The 24943-nt window shown below is 42.0% G+C and overlaps 1 protein-coding gene across 1 annotated transcript in view; it reads left to right on the forward strand.

The window, feature by feature from the left end:
* kcnh8 (potassium voltage-gated channel subfamily H member 8) overlaps positions 1-24943 on the forward strand; it is a 397801-nt gene that overhangs the window by 206925 nt on the left and 165933 nt on the right. The window contains exons 4-6 of the mRNA XM_033039823.1: positions 11970-12097; positions 15866-16109; positions 23766-23923. Of these exons, the coding sequence (XP_032895714.1) occupies positions 11970-12097; positions 15866-16109; positions 23766-23923 (530 nt within the window). The remainder of the gene's footprint in view (positions 1-11969; positions 12098-15865; positions 16110-23765; positions 23924-24943) is intronic.

Consider the following 24943-nt stretch of genomic DNA (forward strand, 5'->3'; position numbering starts at 1 on the left):
GGAACTGGCCATTCGGCCCTCAATGTCTGTGCTGAACATGAGGTCAAGCTAAACTGATCCCCCTCTCGCCTTATATCTATGCCATCTAGTATTGGACATTTCCACCCTGGGGAAATGGATCTGACTGTCCATACTACCAATACCTCCCATAATGTTATGTATATCTATCGTCTCCGTTCAACCTCTGATGTTTCAAAGGTTTCAAAGGTCTTTTATTGTCACGTGTACCTATTAAGGTTCAGTGATATGCGATGTTCCAAAGAAAACAATATAAATCTATCCAAGCTGTCCCTGTAGCTGAAACTCTCTAATCCAGGGAGAATTCTGGTAATAGACACAAAAAGCTGGAGTAACTCAGCGGGACAGGCAGCATCTCTGGAGAGAAGGAATGGGTCTGAAGAAGGATCTCGACCCGAAACGTCACCCACTCCTTCTCTCCAGAGATGCTGCCTGTCCCGCCAAGTTACTCCAGCATTTTGTGTCTATCTTCGGTTTTAACCAGCATCTGCAGTACCTTCTTACACAGTATTCTGGTAATACTCCTCTGTACCCCAGCCAAAACCTCCACATATTTTCTTTAATGGGGCAATGAAAACTCCACACAATATTCCACATGCAGCCTAACCAATGTCCTAGAGTCAAAGAGTCACAGAGTGATACAGTGTGGAAACATGCCCTTCGGCCCAACTTGCCCATACTGGCCTACATGTCCTAGCTACACTAGTCCCACCCGCCTGTGTTTGGTCCATATCCCTCAAAACCTGTCCTATCCATGTACCTGTCTAACTGTTTTTTAAACATTGGGATGGTTCCACCTTAATTACCTCCTCTGGCAGCTGTTTCCATTCACCCACCACCCCTTGTCCCGCAGAGCGGCATCATGACTTCCTTTCTTAAGAGTGAAATGAAAGGATCTTGATGAGTTTCAATGGTTTCAGGGTCAGTTTATTGTCACATGCACCAATTAAGGTACAGTGAAATTCATATAACTACACAGCCATACTAAAAAAACAAGTCACACAACTACATAAAAGTTAACATAAACATCCACCACAGCGGATTTCCCACATTCCTCACTGTGATGGAAGGTAATGAAGTCCAATATCATTATTTTTTATTCTCCCGCGGTTGGGGCAGTCGAACTATCCACAGCCGGCAGTCGAAGTCCCTGTCGAGGCGATTGTAACTCGCGGGTCGATGCAGTCGAAACTCCCGCGTCAGGGCGGTCAAAACTCCTGCGGCTTGGAGCCCCCAATGTCGGTCTCTGCTAGAGACCATGGGCTACGCGATGTTAAAGTCTCACAGGCTCCCACGGTTGGAGCCCCATAGACGACCCCCCGACAGGGATCATAGAAACATAGAAACATAGAAAATAGGTGCAGGAGTAGGCCTTTCGGCCCTTCGAGCCTGCACCGCCATTCAATATGATCATGGCTGATCATCCAACTCAGTATCCTGTACCTGCCTTCTCTCCATACCCCCTGATCCCTTTAGCCACAAGGGCCACATATAACTCCCTCTTAAATATAGCCAATGAACTGGCCTCAACTAACTTCTGTGGCAGAGAATTCCAGAGATTCACCACTCTCTGTGTGAAAAATGTTTTCCTCATCTCGGTCATAAAAGATTTCCCCCTTTTCCTTAAACTGTGATCGCGAGCTCCTTGATGGTATGTCCGCAGGCTCCCGCAATGGAGCTCCTGGTCGATCTCCAGCAAAGCCTGCCAACTCCATGATATGGAAAAACTCATATCTCCGTCAAGGTAGGAGATTAGAAAAAGTTTTTTCCAACTTCCCTCCGCCCACCCCCCACATAAAACAAGCTACAGAACACTAAAAACTTACATTTAACACATACAGACACCTACATTTAACAGCCACAAAGAAGGAAGGGACAGACAGACTGTTGGCAAGACTGTATTGACCCGAAAGAGCCTGTCCCACTTGGGCGACCTAATCCGTGAGTCCAGAAGAGTGCCTTCGACCTTCAAGCTCGAGGGCACTCTCCTGAAAAGCCTCGAGCTGGATCGACCGTCCGCGTTGAAACCGCGAGCTGGATCAACTCGTCCACACACACACAAGCACATCGCGAAGGTGGGGGCCAGGGAAAGCAGAGGAGCGCTGTCTGCACGATGAAGAGGAAGGTAAATGGCTGCCACAGAGCACGGTAAGTCCTTTAGAGAGGGCGGGGGTTGGGGGGGGGGGGGGAGAGGGGGAGAGAAGGATAGAGAAGGGAGACAGAAGTGGGAGAGAAGGGTAGAGAAGGGGGGAGGGGGAGAGAGGAAGTGGAGACACTTTAAAAATGTTTAATAAAGTTTAGCGGGCATTTTACCTACCGGTAGGTCTTCCCAGGTCGTGAAACTCCAATGAGCCAATCAAAATGGCCGGTCAGCGAAGGAGATTGCCTACGACTGCCCTCGAGTGCCTGTAAATAAATAGCGACTCCACTCCACTTCACTACGAGTGAGGAAGACCCACGCCGACCAAATTTTATTCGCGGAAATGTTTTCAATATCCTGAAAATTTTTCCGCGACCTAGTTGAGGCCGCGAGTAGGCGGGAACCTCCCTCGAGTATGAAGTAGTGTTCCAGCCACCTCATACGACCTCGTAGGACCTCGTGTCGACCATGCTGCGAGTTTGAGTCCAGGGCAAACTCTTCTAAACTCGCAGATTAGGTCGCCGCAATGGGACAGGCCCTTAAGGCTTTTGCAATACTCAGTTGCTCTCAGCTGTGGGGTCTTTAGTGGTCAGAGCTCTTTGAGTGGAGTAGGTTTGGGGATTTTGAGGAGAGAGTGCACAGAGTAGGCCAACATGCCAGAAGAAGGTATATGGGAAACAGAACAGGGTCATTGCCACACAGATACAGTAAATGTTAATTGCTGGACAGTTACTTCACCATGAATTATGCCGAAAGAGCCTGTCTCACTTACGCAACTTTTCAGCAAGCTGTCTGTGACCTTCATGCTTGGGGGCACTCGCCAAAAAAAAGTGAGCTGGATCGACCATCAGCGCTGATCACACACACACAAACAAACACATCGCAAAGGCGGGGGCCAGGGAAAGCGGGGGAGCGCTGTCTGAAATTCGCACGGTGCAAAGCCAAGGTGATACCCGCGATGAACAGGAAGGTTAAAGATGGCTGGCACAGTGTACGATGTCCTTTAAAAAAGCAAGGAGGGGGGAGGGGAGAAGGGGGAAGAAGGGGGGGGGGGGGAGAAGGAGTGGAGACTCTTTTCAGAAGCCAGACAACTTTTTAATAAGCCAGAGATACACAGCTGTGAAGTTTAGCGAGCATTTAACATTACCGGTCGGTATTCCTTGGTTCGGAAAACTCATGCTTATGATTTTTTTTCCCCCGATGAGCCAATTAAAATGCCCGATCAGCAAAGGAGATTACCTACGGCTACCTCAACTACCTACAGCAACATGGTGACCCCATTATCACTGCAAAGCTGTGATCGAGGACAGTCAAAAGCCCAAAACTTTCTTAAAAATTAAGAGAACTGAATGAAATTTTCAGTTATTATAGATTGAAGCATTCTGAAACAAATATGAAACAATCTTACTTTGATGACCTGAAATTAAAGCATATAATTAGTTAGTTACCTAATTGTAGCTAAATACAAAATTCAATTACTAGATCTAAACATCTATCCATTTCTTAAGAAAAGGTAAACATTTTTAAATAGCCTAAGTGTCCAAATAACATTCACACATGAATTCACAATATAACATGATTTTTAAATCTCATTGTCATGAATTTATAGGCCAAATGGAAGAAATTTAATGTTTAATTCCCGTAAATTAATGGGCGTTTAAATCATCTTGCGAGTGGGTATTTGTGGAACGCGATTGATTGGAACGTTGCGGTTGCAGTGAATTTGAACCCCATATCGGCAGGAAAAACACTGCCAGTTCGTATGGGGCCAAAATCACATTTTCGCCAATTAAATTTGGATTAAAGTCATCCTAAGAAGCAAGTTTATATGTAAAATAAACGACTTACATTATGTTTTGTCCCCCACTTGAGATCCATCCTGTTGTAGGCATTGAGAACGTTAGAAGTAGCTTTTTATTTTACTCCAGCGATTGTCCAGAAATTTTTTTTTTTTTAAACTTCTGAGAACGGAAGTCCGGTCGATTGTTCTGCAGCAGCTGGCAGCCCTAGGAAGTTCGCCTCAGGCAGGAGAAAACGGTATTTTAATCCCCCCCCCCCCCCTCAAAGGCGCCAAAGTCGTGCACACAGCCAGTGGCAGAACTGCAGCACCGCTGAAGGTACGTTTTGTAATATCGCTAACTCAGCGGGTCACACAGAATCCTTGGAGGAAAAAGGATGTGTGACGTTTTGGGTCGTAACCCATCTTCAGTCTGAAGAAGGAATCCGACCTCAAACGTCACCCATCCTTTTGATGCCTGACCCGCTGAGTTACTCCAGCATTTTGTGTCTATCTTCAGTATAAACCAGCATCTGCAGCTCCTTTCTTCATAGGTCTGGATGTTAATTGGCTTCGGTAAAATTGTAAATGATCCCTAGTGTGTAGCATAGCGTTAGTGTATGGTGTGATCGTTGGTCAGCGCGGACTCAATGGGCCATAAGGCCTTTAGCTGTATTTCTAAAGTCTAAAGATCCATGCCTGATAGAATTTTGATTGTCATCTGATGTGAACTTCTTACGCTAGTTACCTTTGTCTCCTCCTACCCACTTCTCCTTGCCGATCACTATGTACAGTAACTCTCTCAGTCATGTAATCAGTTCCCTGTCTGTGAATGAGGGTGTGTCTACCCTGTCTCCTGCAGCAATGCTTCATCTGCTGCTCACCCTTCTCACTGGCAGTACTCGTTGTGGCTGTCCTTAATGCACTGAAGCTGCAAGCAGCTGTGTGGAATTGATCTGGTCGTAATATTCACAAGTCTTTCTTCCCTTATTAAGGAGTGTTGCCTCTTAAACACATACTTGTGCTGCTGTACTTGTAACGCAATTGGAAAATCTGTTCCTTTTTTTCATTATATATTAAATTTGCAGGATGTCAATGCCACTGGCAAGACGAAGATATATTGGCGATTCTAAATGTCATAGAGACACAGTGCACAGAAAACAGGTCCTTTGGCCCAACTCATCCATGCTGACCAATATGTCCCATCTAAGCCAGTCCCATTTGTCCATGCTTGGCCCATGTCCCTCTAAATCTTTCCTAACTATGTACCTGCTCAAGTGTCTTTTAAATGCTGTTGCAGTACCTGACTCCGCAATTTGCTATACTGAATTTCTTCTACCACCTCTCTGCCTACTCTCCCAACCTGTCCAAGTCCTTCTGCAGAGTCCTTGCTTCCTCTACACTGCCTGCCCCTCCACCTATCTTAGCTGGTAGAGCCACAGCCACTACCTCACAGCACCAGAGACCCTGATTCAATCCTGAACTCAGATGTTGTCTGTGTGGAGTCTGCACATTCTCCCTGAGACCACCAGGGGGCTAGTAGGTTAATTGCTCTTCAAGTGTAGGGAGTGGATGAGATGGTGAATAACACAACCAAAGGACCTGTTTCCATGCTGTATCTCTAAAACTAAAAACTAAAAAACACTGTTGAGAAGTTAATTTTTACTTCCATAACTTTTCAGAGCCTAACAGTGGAGTTCTTTTTGGCACATAAATGCACGAAGCATTGCAATCTCAGTTGGTGACCATTTCATGATCTGACTTTGGGCTTGTTGACATCAAACAAATGGTTTTCATTACACACTGGCATAAGCAGTTTCTACATCTCAGTGAAGGCTAATTTTTATTCTATCCACCCCTTCCAATCTATATTTGGAGAAATATTTAATATGTTTCCAGATATATCATTAATGCTTTGTATCCATGAGTATTAAAGTTGTTTTTTTAACCCATTTAAAAAAGTGTTTCATGATGCACAACTGTAGTTAAATGTTGTGGCAATGTTTATGTAAATTGACAACAGACAATAGACAATAGACAATTGGTGCAGGAGTAGGCCATTTGGCCCTTCGAGCCAGCACCGCCATTCAAACTTTAGATTCTGGAGTAGTTCCTGAGGATTGGAGGGTAGCTAATGTAACACCACTTTTTAAAAAGGGAGGGAGAGAGAAAACGGGGAATTACAGACCAGTTAGTCTAACGTCGGTAGTGGGGAAACTGCTAGAATCAGTTATTAAAGATGAGATAGCAGCACATTTGGAAAGTGGTGAAATCATTGGACAAAGTCAGCATGGATTTATGAAGGGTAAATCATGTCTGACGAATCTTATAGAATTTTTCGAGGATGTAACTAGTAGAGTGGATAAGGGAGAACCAGTGGATGTGTTATATCTGGACTTTCAGAAGGCTTTCGACAAGGTCCCACATAAGAGATTAGTGTACAAACTTAAAGCACACGGTATTGGGGGTTCAGTATTGATGTGGATAGAGAACTGGCTGGCAGACAGGAAGCAAAGAATAGGAGTAAACGGGTCCTTTTCACAATGGCAGACAGTGACTAGTGCGGTACCACAAGACTCAGTTCTGGGACCCCAGCTATTTACGATATATATTAATGATTTGGACGAGGGAATTGAATGCAACATCTCCAAGTTTGCGGATGACACGAAGCAGGGGGGCAGTGTTAGCTGTGAGGAGGATGCTAGGAGGCTGCAAGGTGACTTGGATAGGCTGGGTGAGTGGGCAAATGCATGGCAGATGCAGTATAATGTGGATAAATGTGAGGTTATCCACTTTGGTGGCAAAAACAGGAAAATAGATTATTATCTGAATGGCGGCCGATTAGGAAAAGGGGAGATGCAACGAGACCTGGGTGTCATGTTACACCAGTCATTAAAAGTAGGCATGCAGGTGCAGCAGGCAGTGAAGAAGGTGAATGGTATGTTAGCATTCATAGCAAAAGGATTTGAGTATAGGAGCAGGGAGGTTCTACTGCAGTTGTACAGGGTCTTGGTGAGACCACACCTGGAGTATTGCGTACAGTTTTGGTCTCCTAATCTGAGGGAAGACATTCTTGCCATAGAGGGAGTACAGAGAAGGTTCACCAGACTGATTCCTGGGATGTCAGGACTTTCATATGAAGAAAGACAGGATAGACTCGGTTTGTACTCGCTAGAATTTAGAAGATTGAGGGGGGATCTTATAGAAACATACAAAATTCTAAAGGGGTTGGACAGGCTAGATGCAGGAAGATTGTTCCCGATGTTGGGGAAGTCCAGAACATGGGGTCACAGTTTAAGGATAAAGGGGAAATCTTTTAGGACCGAGATGAGGAAAACTTTTTTCACACAGAGAGTGGTGAATCAGTGGAATTCTCTCCCGCAGAAGGTAGTTGAGGCCAGTTTATTGGCTATATTTAAGAGGGAGTTAGATGTGGCCCTTGTGGCTAAAGGGATCAGGGGGTATGGAGAGAAGGCAGGTACAGAATACTGAGTTGGATGATCAGCCATGATCATATTGAATGGCGGTGCAGGCTCAAAGGGCCGAATGGCCTACACCTGCACCTATTTCCTATGTTTCTATGTGATCATGGCTGATCATCCCCAATCAGTACCCCGTTCCTGCCTTCTCTATATATCCACTGACTCCGCTATTTTTAAGAGCCCTATCTAGCTCTCTCATGAAAGCATCCAGAGAACCTGCTTCCACCGCCCTCTGAGGCAGAGAATTCCACAGACTCACCAATCTCTGTGAGAAAAAGTGTTTCCTCTCCGTTCTAAATGGCTTACTCCATATTCTTAAACTGTGGCCCCTGGTTCTGGACTCCCCCAACATCAGGAACATGTTTCCTGCCTCCAGGGTTGCCAAGTACCCCGTTCCTGCCTTCTCCCCATATCCCTTGACTCCGCTATCTTTTAGAGCTCTATCTAACTCTCTCTTAAAAGCATCCAGAAAATTGGCCTCTGCCTTCTGATGCAGAAAATTCCACATATTTACAACTCCCTGGGTGAAAAAGTTTTTCCTCATCTCTGATCTAAATGGCCTACCCCTTATTCTTAAACGGTGGCCCCGGTTCAGGACTCCCCCAACATCGGGAACATGTTTCCTGCCTCTAGCGTGTCCAAACCCTTAATAATTTATATATTTCAATAAGATCCCCTCTCATCTTTCCAAATTCAAATGTATACAAGCCCAGTAGCTCCATTCCTTCAACATATGACAGTCCCGTCATGCCAGGAATTAACATAATGAACCTACGCTGCACTCCCTCAATAGCAAGAATGTCCTTCTTCAAATTTATGATTTTTGATTTTGCTATTGCTCTTCACAAGAGCAAGATTTTTCTCTTTATTAAAGTACAACTCTCTGAGCCATACTGTCCACCTGCAAATTACTTCTCCTGATAGAATGCTCTTTACATCACAAATAAAATCAATTGCATAACAACTATTACAACATTCATTACCTTGAAAATTGCCTCTATTATTCTCCATATTAAATGAAAGCATTCTTAGAAGTTTCAAACTGTATTTTCTGCCAATTTCTCCTTTGATTGGAAGCAAGCACTGTTTAATATGCAAGGATCAGTATGTAGCACAACTGAATATTCCTTCTTTTTGAGGCATGAAACGCAGATGTGGCATTTTGCATTAACTCGTGAACTTTTGTTCTTATTACTTCATGATCAAGTCTGTCCAGCTCAGGAAGATTTCTACCAACAGAAAAATAAATGTGTTTTCTATCAAAGCATAAACGATGATATGAAAGAGGGCATCTTGGAAATAGGTAACAAAGGTTGTCTGTGAATTTGATCTGATTCTAGCATTTAAACAATCTTGATTTTTTACAAGCAACAACACAATTATCTCACAGCAGGATAGGCAAACGTCAAGTTGCCTCACAGCGTGAATCAATATTCCTCCAGCATAACCCAATAGGAGCTTGTTCTTATCAAAGACGCATCGCTTACAACTATGAATAGTTGCATCTGCCACAAGTTAACTTACCATCTCAAATCAGTAGCAATATTGAATTTTTTTCTCAGAAATTAAATGTAGCAAGTTCACCGACAGATCTATTTGAGCTGGATATTTGCGTTTGTTACAATGAGAACTTACTGTATTTTTGTTTAATTGTCAATGACGTGTGGGGGTAAGTTTCCTTTACACATTGAGTGGTGGGGGTCTTGAACACCTTTCCATGGGTGTTGATGGAGGCAATTATGACAGTGGTGTTTAAAAGGCTTTTGGATAGGCACATGGAAGTGCAGGCAAGAGAGGGATATGGATTATGTACAGGCAGATGAGATCAGTTAAGTTAAGCATCATGTTCAGCAGAAACAGTGTGGGCCAAAGGGCCTGTTCCTGTGCTATACCGTTCTATGTTCTATGATCCAATAAGAAATTCAACAAAGTGCTGGAAATGCTCTCTCTGTGATGGGTGAAATAGACTTTATGTCAATTATCCTTTATCAGAACTGATTCTGAATAGTTTTTTCCACTGAGTACTCTTCTTGTAATTGCTTGTGCTGACATGTCCATTTCCTTTCCCAAGCTCCAGGACTAAGCACACTCATAACAAAAACATACCATATTGTTCAGATAGCACTGTTAGAATACTCTCTCTGCTGTTCAAACTACAGAGTTCGCACATTTGCCCTGTTACCGTGTGGGCTTCCTTCAGATGCCCTGATTTCCTCCCACATCCCAAAGACATGCAGGTTTGTGGGTTAATTGGCCTTTGTTAATTGCCCCTAGTGCGTAGAACAAGTTTACAGGTGCTCTGCGGTCGGCATAAACTTGAAGGGCCGAAGGGCCTGTTTCCATGCTGTATCTCTAAAACTAAACTAATCTAAAGAGTTAGATTTAGATCTCAGGGCTAAGGGAATCAAGGGATATGGGGGAAAAGTTGGAATGGGGTACTGTTTTTGGATGATCTGCCATGATCATATTGAATGGCGGTGCTGGCCAGAAGGGCCGAATGGCCTACTGCACCTGTTTACTATGTTTCTATGTTTAATCTCTGATTCTTCTCAATTTGTCACACAAAGCTTGCAATTTGCCTCGTGCTTAATATAGCTTTGAATTTAAAAGAAACGTAATGATTAGGGAATTATTTTAGTTCTGAGTAAATTTACTTGTTTCATATTAATAGTTAATGCTTTGTTAGGCAGCTAATTAGTATAACAAAACTGGCATGCATATTTGCAGGAGCTGTAATTTAATTGAATTGAATTGGATAAATGATATTTGCCAAATATGTACAGATACAAGGAATTTGCCTTGGTGCTTTGCTCGCAAGTAACAGCACGATACACAGTAGACAATTAAAAATAAAACATTATGATTTAAACCTGTGAAGAATGAAATAAAATACCTGAGCAAAAGGAGGCTACAGACTTTTGACTGTTGAGTAGAGCTATACTGCTCGTGGAAAAAAAATGTTTTTATATCTCGCTGTGGCGGCTTTGACAGTCCGGAGTCACCTTCCAGAGGGAAGTGCTTCAAAGACTTTGTGGCCAGGGTGAGAGGGGTCAGAGATGATCTTACCCGCTCGCTTCCTGGCCCTTGCAGTATACAGATCATCGATGGGGGGAAGGTTGCAGCCAACAAACCTTCTCTGCTGATTGAACGATGCGCTGCAGCCTCCAGGTGTCATGCTTGGTGGTTGAGCCAAACCAGACCATGATGGAGAAGGTGAGGACAGACTCTACGATGGCCGTGTAGAATTGGACCATCATAGCCTGTGGCAGATTATGTTTTCTCAGCTGCCACAGGAAGTACATCCTCTGTTGGGCCTTTTTGACTGTGGAGTCGATGGTGGCCTCCCATTTAACGTCCCTGGAGATGATGGTTCACAGGAACTTAAAAGACTCCACAGATGTGACTGTGGTGTTGTTGATGGTGAGTGGGGTGAGGGGAGGGGGAGCTCTCCTAAAGTCTACAATCAATTCCACCGTCTTAAGAGCATTGAGCTCTAGGTTGTTGCGATGGCACCAGGACGCCAGCTATGACACTTCCTGTCTGTAGGCAGATTCCTCCCCATCCTGGATCAGTCCAATCAGGGTTGTGTCATCCGCAAAGTTGAGAAGCTTGACAGAGGAGTCTGTGGAGGTGCAGTCATTGGTGTAGAAAGAGTAAAGGAGAGGGGAGAGTACGCCGCCTTGCGGTGCTCCTGTGCTGAGGGTCTGTGGGTCCGAGACGTGCTTTCCCAGCCTCACATGCTGCTTCCTGTCTGTCAGTAACTTGATGATCCACTGACAGAGAGGTTCAGGCATAGTCAACTAGGAGAGTTTGGAGTGTAGTAGCTCTGGCACAATGGTGTTGAATGCAGAGCTAAAATCCACAAACAAAATCCTTGCAGAGATCCCCTGGCGGTCTAGGTGCTGCAGGCCTAGGTTGACTGCGTCATCCACTGATCTATACTTTGTTGTCAAGCACATTTACATGATGAAATAAAAAGGCAATCTTTAGTTTATTAATGCCAGCTTACAATGTTCCTGCACATTAATATCCAGTGAAGTGAACGTGCACTGGTTGTATGCAAAAGGCACATTAAATCAGTCTACATGTAGTCTCGACCTGAGACATCGACAGTCCATTTCCCTCCACCTCTGCTACCTGACCTGCTGAGTTCTTCCAGCAGCTTTCTTTTTTTACTTCAGATTGCAGCATCTGCAGTCTCTTATACCTCCATTAAGCCCTATACTGTCTGCTTGATAGACTTAACATTTAGTAGATTAAAACCTCCTGTACTGAATTTGAAAAAGGTTAGTTAATCTGTACCTAATTGCAGGATCATTAATATTCCAATCAAGCAGTCCCCATATTATTGGTTTTCAGATGTGATCAAATGCTAAAGAATAATGTGCACATTTCAAATCTTCATTGGTGCTAATTTATGTTTCTTTATGTATTCTTTTATTTTCTGCTGGTTGTTTTTCTTATGAACATACAGGCTTGAATTTTCAGAGCTGGTTAATGATTTTTTTACATAAATTCAGTCAACTGACAAAATATTTGATTTTGTAAATAGAGAAATACAAGGGACGAGGGAAATCAGGAACTCACTTCAGTTCAGCTCGTAGACGGAGCCGGGCTGTTCTTTATCATATCTCTGGCCACCTACAAAAGCGAGACAGGAATAAGCTGAAGATTAATAATGTAAGTAAATGAAGAATGTGGTGAACTTCAATGTATTTTACTGCTGCTAATTATATTTTTTATTATTATCAATATAATACGGTGTACAATTAAATACCGAAATTTCCATGAAGCATTAATGTATCTGTGATGCTGAGCATTGCAAAATTAAAGATCCATAACTTTAAACTTAGTTTCTGGCAAAATAGTTGATGAAATTGTCAAATTTAAGTAATGATACTGCCCTAGGACTGGAAAAGCTTTCTGCAAATGGTTTGCTCAGCAACTGCATGTTTAGCTCGATTATTAATAGCTGCATCACGCCAAGAAATATTTAATTCATTTTGAACATACAGACCTGGCAAGTTATAAATTGAATTGGCAGATTAGTTCTCCCGATCTGAGGTGAATTACATTTTGCTTTGTGTGGGGTCACTGTTCTGTATTCTACTTTAGGCGATGTATGATGATAACCCTGAGATTACCATATAAAGCTGAAAGCTGTATAACTGTCAGCAGAGTATTATTGGGTCATACAGCATGGAAACAGGCCTTTCAGCCCAACTAGCCCATACTGACCAAGATGCCCCATCTACAATAGTCCCACCTGCCCGCAATTGGCCCACATTCCTCTAAACCTGTCCAATGTCTTTTAAATGTTGTTATAGTACCTGGCTCATCTATCTCCTCTAGCAGCTCATTCCATATATCCATCACCCTCTGTGTGAAAATATTGCCCCACGGGCTCCTATTAAATCTTTCCCCTCCCACTTTAAACCTATGTCCCCTGTTTCTTGATTATCCTACTCTGGGTAACAGAGTCTGTGCATTTATCCTATCTATTCCCCTCATCAGTGGCGGACTGGCCAGGGTGTCAGCTTGCCTGATGAAGTGGGCCCCCTATATCAAGTGGGCCCCTGATGAAGTGGGCCCCCTTTGTCTCCTGGCAACCAATATTTTTAGACCCAGTCCGCCACTGCCCCTCATAATCTTATGCACTTCTATAAGATCATTCCTCATCCTCCTGTGCTCCAAAGAATAAAGACCTAGCCGGCCTAACCAATTCCTATAACTCAAGCCCTCAAGATCCGGCAACATCCTCGTAAGTCTTCTCTGCGCTCTTTCCAGCTTAACAACATCTTTCCTATAGCAGGGTGACCAAAACTGAACACAAGACTCCAAATGTGGCCCCACCAACATTTTGTAGAACTGTAACATAACATTCCAGCTTCTATACTCAATATCCTGACTGATGTACCAAAAGTCTTCTTGACCACCCTATCTATTTGTGACACCACTTTCAAGGAACTATGTACTTGCACTCCCAGATCCCTCTGATCTACAACACTCCCTAAAGTCCTGCAATTTATTGTGAAGGTCCAGCACTGGTTTGTCAAAATGCAACACCTCACACTTATCTGCATTAATCTCCATTAACTATTTCTCAGCACACTTGCCCAACTCATCAAGATCCTGCTGTAATTTTTGATAACGATTTTTGCTATCCACGATACCACCCACAGCTGCAAACTTACTAATCTTGCCTTCTACATTCTCATCCAATTCATTGATATTCTTTGCTTAAATTTCATAACTGTTCTCTCTGAAGATCAAGAGTCCTTGCACCCAATTTAAATTCTTTGCAATATCACTGCATCTAGTTCAGTTTAGTTTCTTACTGTCACATATATTGAGGTAGAGTGAAAAGCTTTTTGTTGTGCGCTACCCAGTCAATGAATAGACTGGACGTTCATCCTGCGATAGCATGGGTTTTCTCTGGATGCTCCGGTTTCCTCCAACGGTTTCCTCCAACCCTCAGTTGTACAGGGTCTTGGTGAGACCACACCTGGAGTATTGCGTACAGTTTTGGTCTCCAAATCTGAGGAAGGACATTATAGCCATAGAGGGAGTGCAGAGAAGGTTCACCAGACTGATTCCTGGGATGTCAGGACTTTCATATGAAGAAAGACTGGATAGACTCGGCTTATACTCGCTAGAATTTAGGAGATTGAGAGGGGATCTTATAGAAACGTACAAAATTCTTATGGGGTTGGACAGGCTAGATGCAGGAAGATTGTTCCCGATGTTGGGGAAGTCCAGGACAAGGGGTCACAGCTTAAGGATAAGGGGGACATCCTTTAGGACCGAGATGAGAAGAAACTTTTTCACACAGAGAGTGGTGAATCTCTGGAACTCTCTGCCACAGAGGGTAGTTGAGGCCAGTTCATTGGCTATATTTAAGAGGGAGTTAGATGTGGCCCTTGTGGCTAAAGGGATCAGGGGGTATGGAGAGAAGGCAGGTACGGGATACTGAGTTGGATGATCAGCCATGATCATATTGAATGGCGGTGCAGGCTCGAAGGGCCGAATGGCCTACTCCTGCACCTATTTTCTATGTATCTATTTCTATGTAATATTCCAAAGACATGCATGTTTGTATGTTAATTGGCTTCTGTAAATTGTCCCTATAGTGTAGGATAGAACTAGTGTATGGGATGATTGTTGTTTGGTGCAGACTTGGTGGGCCGAACAAAAGTAAACTAAAGTAAACTAAACTACACATGATCTCAATGAGACCATCCAAAGTGTACAGATATAGGTTCTTCCAAGGTCACAGTGGTTTTTATCTAATCACTTTCATTGAATTTATGACGTGGTCAAGCAGATTGAAAGTAGTGTGACAAGCTTTTTAAAATCAGTTCCACAAATGTTTGTAGTCCACGATTGGTTACAGTGGAAATTCAGAAGCGACATAATTGTTCTTCCTAACACCAATAAAAGGGAAGTAAATGATATTTGGCTGAGCTGCACAGTTGTTTTAATGATGTGAGTACTGAGACTCTATTTACTGCCAAGCCAAATGTCACCTAATGTGTGCACTTCCACAAGGACTCCGTTTAAATAAAGAGACAGGTGTTACAATTCTGTTACAAATTTTTCCCTCATAGGTAATCTAACACTGTCGCCCTGATACTAGCAGGGTGGTATTTATATAATTTTGAAGTAACAAGTATGACCTTCACCAGTGAAATTTGTTACCTTTTACACTACTACGCAACATTATTGTAAACGTCTAGCTCATGATTTACCATTCTTTGAAGTAAGTAGATGAAGTATTAAAAAGGAATTATTCTGAAGTTGGCATCCCAATTGCCGAGATAGAGTGGTATTAGTTTTCTTGAAACACTGCTGCCATATGCAAAAGGTTGTTTGACACATGTTTATTGATTTTTTTGCTGCAAGAAATGATTTTTGTTTTACCATCTATAACATAAGCAATTCATAAATTATCATTAGTTCCTTGGAGCACAAGAGGATGATGGGTTATCTTACAGAGGTCTATAAAATCATGAGAGGAATACAATGCGTAGAGTCTCTTGCGCAGAGTAGGGGGAATCGAGAACCAGAGGACATAAGTTTAAGGTGAAGGGGAAAGATTTAATAGGAATCTGAGTGGTAATTCTTCCGCTCAAAGGGTGGTGGGTGTCTATGAACGAGCTGCCAAAGGAATTAGTTGAAGCAGGGATTATCGCAACATGCAAGAAACAATTTAAACAGATGCCTGGATAGGACAGGTTTAGAGGGTTAGGCATCAAATGCAGGCAGGTGAGACTAGTGTAGGTCGGTGTGGGCAAGTTGGGCCAAAGGGCCTGTTTCCACGCTGCATGGATCTAAGGCTATAAATGGGGAAATTAGAAATATTTGTCGTACTCTTAATAATATAATATATTAAGTGGGTAGTTTAAAAAATGTATATTTAACAAATATTCCGATTTTATTCCTCGACAGAATGTTTTCAGAAGCAAACCAGCCCTACCAGAGTATAAAGTTGCAGATGCAAAAAAATCAAAATTCATCCTTTTGCATTACAGCACTTCGAAAGCACTATGGGACTGGCTAATATTATTGGCAACGTTTTATGTTGCTGTGACTGTACCATATAATGTCTGTTTTATTGGAAATGATGAAAACCTGCCTTCAGCAAGAAGCACAACGGTCAGTGACATTGCAGTGGAAATCCTATTCATCATAGGTAAGCACCCAATTCACTTGTTGATCTTCAGCTTAGTTTGAGGACAGCTGCTATTAATATAATGAAAATTTATTTAAACTGTCGATGCCAAAAATCCACATTATACTGCATCTGCCATGCATCTGCCCACTCACCCAGCCTCTCTAAGTCACCCTGCAGCCTCATAGCATCCTCCTTGCAGCTCACACTGCCGCCCAGCTTTGTGTCATCCGCAAACTTGGAGATGTCACATTTAATTCCCTTGTATAATTTATTAATATATATTGTAAATAACTGGGGTCCCAGCACCAAGCCTTGCGGCACCCCACCAGCCATTCTGAAAAGTACCCGTTAATTCCTACTCTTTGCTTCCAGCCTGCCAACCAGTTCTCTGTCCATTTCAATACCCTACCCCCAATACCATATACCATTTTCAGTAGCAAAGAGGGGAAGAGTGAACAAAGAGAATATCTGGACAAAACGTGCTGGAATAACTGAACATAATTAAACTGCGTAAATCACTCAATGAATAACAGTGGTGTCAGTTTCAAATCTCTAACCAGCATACTAAAGAGTCACTTTATAGTTTTGAATATTGGAGTTTAATGTTTGATAGCAAATAAAGAATGTCAGGGATCTTTATTAAATCATCTCTGATCCACTGAAGCATTAGACTATTTAATGCGGTGCCTAGTTAATGTTAATGGATAACTTTAGCATGACTTAAGAGATGAAAATTGTAAAATAAATAAATAAAAGTCACGGTTATTCACATCATTTCTTACCTAATGCTAATATCCAATTTAATTAAAGTCGTGTTTTTGAGACTTTCCTTGAAAAAACACATTAACCCATGCAACCTCACAGTTCTTAAATTCATGGATGCATATGATTGCTTGTAAGTTACTTCTCTCCACCTTCCTAGATCTAAACTTATCCATAATTTAGTAGCATTAGAAAATTTAACTTAAATAGCTTGGCTAATGCGTTTCAATTTGTACATGCTGATTTTACCTTTGTAATTCAATCAAGCAAGAGAGCTGAATAAGGAATTTCAAGCACGTTTTAGCCAGAGGAAGTCACATTTCTGAAAGAGTGACACAATGGTGCAGATTTGATCTTCAGATCAAAAAGCCATTGTTTTACAGTGATAAATGTATTTTTAATTGAAGTAATAAAACTGCATTAAGTTAACAATCATGAAATGTTAATGCAGCTCGTTCATTTGTTCGCTCGTGTGTCAGACAATATAGCTCGCTGTTGACTTCTGTCGTCGTCCAACATGTTGACAGATAATTTTAGGACTTTCCAAAATGATCCTACTTCACTGGTTCATTTAATATTTTATATTTCCCATTATGTTACTAAATTCCAAGCAGAATTTATCTCTGCAGAAAATTAGCATAATTTCTGCTACAATCTGCACCTGGGTTGTTGATTTCCCCAAATTAATAATTCCTTTGCCGCAGGTAACATGTTACAATATTGGATTAGAGTCATAGACACACACAGCAAAGAAATACCCCTTATTTCACCCTGTCCTTGCCGCTCTTTAGGTACCCATCTGAAGTACACTCTTGATGCCTATTGCTTGATGAGGGTTTGAAATAGGCCAAGCTATGGTTTGATTTTGTTTCTATTGATCTAGTCAGGGAGTCATAGAAAACAGGTTGTGTAGGAAGGAACTGCAGGGCTGGTTTCCACAGACGCTAGACACAAATGCTGGAGTAACTCAGCAGGTCAGGCATCATCCCTGAAGAGAAGGAATGGGTGACACTTTGGGTGGAGACCCTTCTTCAGACTTCAGTCAGGGAAGAGGGAAATGAAAAGGTATCTTATACCTTTGAATATATATGAGCTATCTCAGATACCTCAGTATTTACGATAAATGTACTCCAGCTTTTTGTGTCAACCTTCATAGGAAATAGGTTATTCGAAACAACTCGTCCATGCCAATTGAGGAGCGCATCTATGCTAGTTCCATTTGCATGCGTTCTACCCTTATTCCTCTAAGTCATTATCCATATATCTGTCCAAATGTCTTACACACTATCTTTTGTGTGAAGGTATTGTCCCTCAGCTTCCTATTAAATATTTCCCCTCTCACCCAAACCTTAGCCCTTTAGTTCCTAATTCCCCAACTCTGGGAAAAATACTGTGCATTCACCCTATCTAAGCCCCTTCTGCCTTGACCTCTGGCGCGTGGAATTACCTGTTAAACTGTTTTTATACTTTCCCCTTAAAAGATGTGTGGGTTAGGGATGCTTTTCTTGTATACCTACATAGAGACAATCATGTAATAATTTGAGACGTCTGCGCAATATAATGCATTCACATAAAACTGAAGAACAAGACTTATCAATTATCTCATTGGACGCAGAAAAAGCATTCGATCAAGTGGAATGGGACTACCTTGTTAAAGTATTGCAAAAATTTCAAATGGGAGAGAATTTCATCTCATGGATAAAACTATTATATAATAAGCCTACTGCTAGAATATTAACCAACAATATATTGTCTACGAAATTTCAATTATCAAGGGGCAATAGACAGGGATGCTCACTATCACCGCTGCTATTTGCTCTTGTAATTGAACCTTTAGCTGAAAGAATCAGAACACATCCGAACATCCATGGTTATAATACAAAATATTCAAATAATAAAATATCTTTATACGCAGATGATGTACTATTGTACATCACAAAACTCCAAATTAGTATACCAAACGTAATATTTTTTCTAATGTTGACCGGTTTTACACCTGCTACTGAAATACAAAAGACTGCCGAAGTTACCAATCTGAAATAAAAACAGAAAATGCTGGAAATGCTGGATACGGATATTCTTTTCTTGTTCCTGCAACATCTCCACTCATCTCACATCCATTTTCATGAATCAGTACCTTTTAGTAGCTGAATTGTTTCTTTCACCAGCTATGTCTAACACAAGCAGTTTCAGCATGTATGTGAGAAAACAGAGTTAATGTTAAGTATTAATGATCATTTATCTGGGGAAGATTGGATTAACGTACGAGGAGCTGGGCTGAACTCACTAGAGTTTATAAGGATGAGCGGGTTCTCATGGAAAGTTATCAAAAAATGAAAGGCCTAGGTTAAGGTGGGTGGGCAGCGCGACTCACGTCGCAGCGGCCTCTGCAGTCCGTCTGTCTTTTTATTATTTTTTGTCTCGTTTGAATGTAGTTTTTGTTTTTTTTTTAACTGGGTATGTGTTTGGGGGGCGGGGGGTGGGGAAACTTTTAAAATCTATTCCCTGTAAGGAGAACCCGACCTTTTCTCTGTCGGGTCTCCGTTGTCGTTGGGGCCTAGCACCGTGGAGCGGCCTCCAACCGGAACGACCTGGGCCTCCAGTCGCGGAGCTGCGGACCTACTTACCATCGTGGAGCTGGCCGAGTTCGGAGCGGGTGGAGCTGTGGTGGCGCGCAGGCTGCGACCCGACCCCGGAGATTCGGAGGCTTACCGCAGGTCTGGTAGACAGTAACACCGGGAGCCCGCGGGTCCCTGCTGGGAGAACGCTTTTCGGGGCTTCCGCAACGGCGACTTCTCCCGCCCGAGTTGCGGGGTTGAAGAGTACCTGGAGCAGGGCCTTACATCATCACCCGGCGCGGCATTGAATGGCTGCGGGACTTGCTAGCGTCCGTCGGGGGCTCCAACACCAAGACCCGGAGCGTGGCCTTGCATCACCCGGCGCGGCTTTAATGACCGCGGGACACTTCCCATCGCCCACCGGGGGCTTTGACTCTGACATCAGGAGGGGAATGGGGAGTGCTGGGGAGAGAGAAGTCTTTGCCTTCCATCACAGCGAGGAGGAGATGCGCTGTGATGGATGTTTGTGTAAATTGTGTTGTGTCTTGGTTCTTTTCCTTGTGTGTATGACTGCAGAAACCAAATTTCGTTTGAACCTCAACGAGGTTCAAATGACAACAAATAAATTGTATTGTATTGTATTAAGTGAATGAGGAGAGGATGTTTCCCGTAGTGGGAGGTCATAAGGTCATAAGTGATAGAACAGAATTAGGCCATTTTGCCCATCGTCTACTCCGTCTTTCAATCATGGGTGATCTATCTCTCCTTCCTAACCCCATTCTCCTGCCTTCTCCTCATAACCCCTGTCACCCATACTAATAACCATATAATAACCATATAACAATTACAGCACGGAAACAGGCCATCTCGACCCCTCTAGTCCGTGCCGAACACATAGTCTCCCCTAGTCCCATATACCTGCGCTCAGACCATAACCCTCCATTCCTTTCCCATCCATATAACTATCCAATTTATTTTTAAATGATAAAAACGAACCTGCCTCCACCACCTTCACTGGAAGCTCATTCCACACAGCTACCACTCTCTGAGTAAAGAAGTTCCCCCTCATGTTACCCCTAAACTTCAGTCCCTTAATTCTCAAGTCATGTCCCCTTGTTTGAATCTTCCCTACTCTCAGTGGGAAAAGCTTTTCCACATCAACTCTGTCTATCCCTCTCATCATTTTAAAAACCTCTATCAAGTCCCCCCTTAACCTTCTGCGCTCCAAAGAATAAAGCCCTAACTTGTTCAACCTTTCTCTGTAACTTAGTTGCTGAAACCCAGGCAACATTCTAGTAAATCTCCTCTGTACTCTCTCTATTTTGTTGACATCCTTCCTATAATTAGGCGACCAAAATTGTACACCATACTCCAGAATTGGCCTCACCAATGCCTTGTACAATTTTAACATTACATCCCAACTTCTATACTCAATGCTCTGATTTATAAAGGCCAGCACACCAAAAGCTTTCTTTACCACCCTATCTATATGAGATTCCACTTTCATGGAACTGTGCACAGTTATTCCCAGATCCCTCTGTTCACCTACATTCTTCAATTCCCTACCATTTACCATGTACGTCCTATTTTGATTTGTCCTGCCAAGATGTAGCACCTCACACTTATCAGCATTAAACTCCATCTGCCATCTTTCAGCCCACTCTTCCAACTGGCATAAATCTCTCTGTAGACTTTGAAACTCTTCTTCATTACCCGCAACCCCACCTATCTTAGTATCATCTGCATACTTACTAATCCAATTTACCACACCATCGTCCAGATCATTGATGTACATGACAAACAACAGTGGACCCAACACAGATCCCTGTGGCACCCCACTCGTCACTGGCCTCCAACCTGACAAACAACCATCCACCATTACTCTCTGGCATCTCCCATTCAGCCACTGTTGAATCCATCTTGCTACTCCACCATTAATACCCAACCATTGAACCTTCTTAACCAACCTTCCATGAGGAACCTTGTCAAAGGCCTTACTGAAGTCCATATACACAACATCCACTGCTTTACCCTCATCAATTTCCCGAGTAACATCTTCAAAAAATTCAAGAAGATTAGTTAAACATGACCTTCCAGGCACAAATCCATGTTGACTGTTCCTAAGCAGACCCTGTTTATCCAGATGCTTATATATATTATCTCTAAGTATTCTTTCCATTAATTTGCCCACCACTGACGTCAAACTAATAGGTCTATAATTGCTAGGTTTACTCTTAGACCCCTTTTTAAACAATGGAACAACATGCGCAGTACGCCAATCCTCCGGCACTATTCCCGTTTCTAATGACATTTGAAATATTTCTGCCATAGCCCCTGCTATTTCTACACTAACTTCCCTCAATGTCCTAGGGAATATCCTGTCCGGACCTGGAGACTTATCCACTTTTATATTTCTCAAAAGTGTCAGTACTTCCTCTTCTTTGATCCTCATAGTTTCCATAGCTACTCTACTTGTTTCCCTTACCTCACATAATTCAATACCCTTCTCCTTGGTGAATACCGAAGAAAAGAAATTGTTCAATATCTCCCCCATCTCTTTTGGCTCAGCAGATAGCTGTCCACTCTGACTCTAATGGACCAATTTTATCCCTCGTTATCCTTTTGCTATTAATATAGCGGTAGAAACCCTTCGGATTTACTTTTACCTTACTTGCCAAAGCAACCTCATATCTTCAAAGGAGAAAGGAGAGTCTAGGACTAGAGGCTATCCTCAGTATAATGGGATGTACCTTTGGAATGGGATGAGGAAGACTTGCTTTAGCAAAAGGGTAGTGAATCGATGGAATCCATTGCCACATTTGGCGGAGGAGGCCAAGTCAGCGGGTTTTTGTAAAGCAGAGATTGATGGGTTCTTGATTAGTAAGGGGATCAAAGGTAATGGAGAGAAGATTTGAGAACGGGGTTGAGAGGAAAAAATAGATCGGCCACATTCGAATGACGGAGCAGACTCAATGGGCCTCATGACCTAATGGTGATCCTATGATTTATGAACTTTACCAGAACCACTCAAGGAAACAAAGAAATTATAAAATCTTGAAAAGTGCACGCAGCTGAAATGGTTACATTTTTAAAAATATGATAATGCAAGACAATACAAGATATAAACAGAAAACACTCAAGATACTCAGCAGATCTGTGCTAACTGCCTTGAAACATTAAATGATTTTCTTTCTTTATGGATGCCAGCTGACTTTCTGAGTATTTCCAGCATTTCCTATTTTTATTTCAGATTTCTAACATCGCAGTCCTTTTGTTTTCCAGTAGCACCCGAAAAAATGGTCAACATTAGAAAACAAAAGTTATGTTCAAGAGAGGAGTAAATGGTTACAGACTGCAGTAGAATCAAGAAGAGAAATGCGGAAAATCAGGCCAAATGGAGGAAGCTTCATTTGCCTTATGAAAGTGACAGAAGGAAGGCCGACTGTGAGAAGTGTGGGTTGAATGGGCACGGTAATGGGTGATGTCACCCATTCCTTCTCTCCAGAGATGCTGCCTGTCCCGCTGAGTTACTCCAGCAATTTGTGTCTACCTTCAAAATATTTTAACGACTCTAGGAAGGAAATAAAGAAATGTAATAACGATTGTTGTGATTAGACATCACTTTTAAAGGAACACAGCTACCTTTAATGAATGAATAAGATGGCTTTTCATTCTGAATATCCATTAAAACTTTCCTAGTTTTCCCTTTTAGCGCTGTCATGAGCAAAAACACATAAAATGGACATTTTTAAACAACAATAAAAGCATTGTAACTGCATTTCACAGGGTTTGTGTTCTGTATGACAGCAGCACAATAGAACTTAATAGGGTAGGAACTTATCGTCATTCAAAAGCACTATAAATGTAATTCTGAATTGCATTTTGCATTCCGCTTTCAAAATGTGTTTTCATCAGCCAAGGACAAACCTCTGCATCAAAAGATAAAATGGTGCAATATGTGAGAGTGCTTTGTTTTCATGGAAAGTCACATTGTATCTCCTGTGATAGTCAGTTCATGATGCTACTTACTCAATCCATAACATTTGTTCACAGCACCAGGGTATTTTTTGCCACGTGCAGTGTTCCATAAATGTGTCCAAGTTATTCCACCAATAAATTTAAGATTATTCTGTGCAGCTATGAGAATATAAATCGTTAATCCATTTCAATAGTTGCGAAGGTCCACTTCAAACCAGGAAATGATTCTAAATGTTTTACATGAATGTAACATCATTTTGTTTACAGTGATGGTCAGGGAATTCTTATACATTTGGATTGCATGTTCATGCAGATCGAATAGAATAATCTGTAGTTCATCTCCTAACAGCATTTTAAACTGCTTTATGTCAAACAGATATTGTTTTGAATTTTCGAACAACATATGTCAGCAAGTCTGGTCAAGTTATATTTGAAGCTCGATCTATTTGTATTCATTACGTAACAACATGGTTTATCATCGATTTAGTAGCTGCACTTCCTTTTGATCTTCTCTACGCATTTAATGTCAATGTGGTAAGTGTAAGCCTAAATGTTTTAATTTATTTTTTTGTGAAATAATTTCCATTTGATTCTGGCGTTCAATGACATTGTTGGCTCTCTAACTCTTATATTTTAAGGTAAAATGTTGTTATGTTTTCACAATTGGAAATTTTAGTGTGCATAATCAATTTAGTTGTGTTAAACAGACCATTGATGTGATATTTATAATATCTTAGTTTTCTATTATTAGCAGAATATTTTCTCCTTTATTTGATTTTATCCCTCTGATTCTTAAAATCAAAATGTCTACTGGTATGTAAGATCCCAACCTTGAAGTGAAATGGGTGAAAAGAACAGAATGCAAAATAAGTGTTTTTTCCATAAGAGCTCTTGAATTGAATTGAATTGAAGGATACACCATGGAAACAGGTGTATTAACTATTTATTACTATTTCCATGTTATCCCACTTTTTCATGCATTCGATACACATGTGAGGCAATTTACAGAGGCCAATTAACGTACAAACCTGCACGTTTTTGAGATGTGGGATGAAACTCATCACAGACACCACCTGAGGTTAGGATTGAACCTGGGTCTCTGGTGGTGTGAGGCAGCATCTGCGCCAGTGTGTCACCCCTCTTCTCATGGGCTTTGTGTATTTAATACCCCCCAAAACATAATCAGGCACAACATGTTCAAATTGGCAAAAATTCCTTCTTAATCTTATAGATAATCTGGAAATAATTTCAGACCATCAGATGAACATGATGGAATTCCAGCATTTTCTGTTTTTATTTCCAATTTCAAAAATCTGAAGATTATTGATTTTCTATTCTGATTGTAAACCATAAGTGGAGAAATATTGTTATACTAGACCAAGGGGGACCCGTTGGGTCACGACCCCTCAACGTGTGGTTGTTTGGGGGGAATGCGGCCTGCGGCATCACACACACACTAACCACACCCCCCCCCCCCTCACACGCACACTAACCACCCCCACTCCCCCACACACACACACACTAGCCACGCCCCTTGATATTATATTAATATTA

This window comes from Amblyraja radiata, chromosome 2, assembly GCF_010909765.2.
Source record: "Amblyraja radiata isolate CabotCenter1 chromosome 2, sAmbRad1.1.pri, whole genome shotgun sequence".
Taxonomy (NCBI): domain Eukaryota; kingdom Metazoa; phylum Chordata; class Chondrichthyes; order Rajiformes; family Rajidae; genus Amblyraja; species Amblyraja radiata.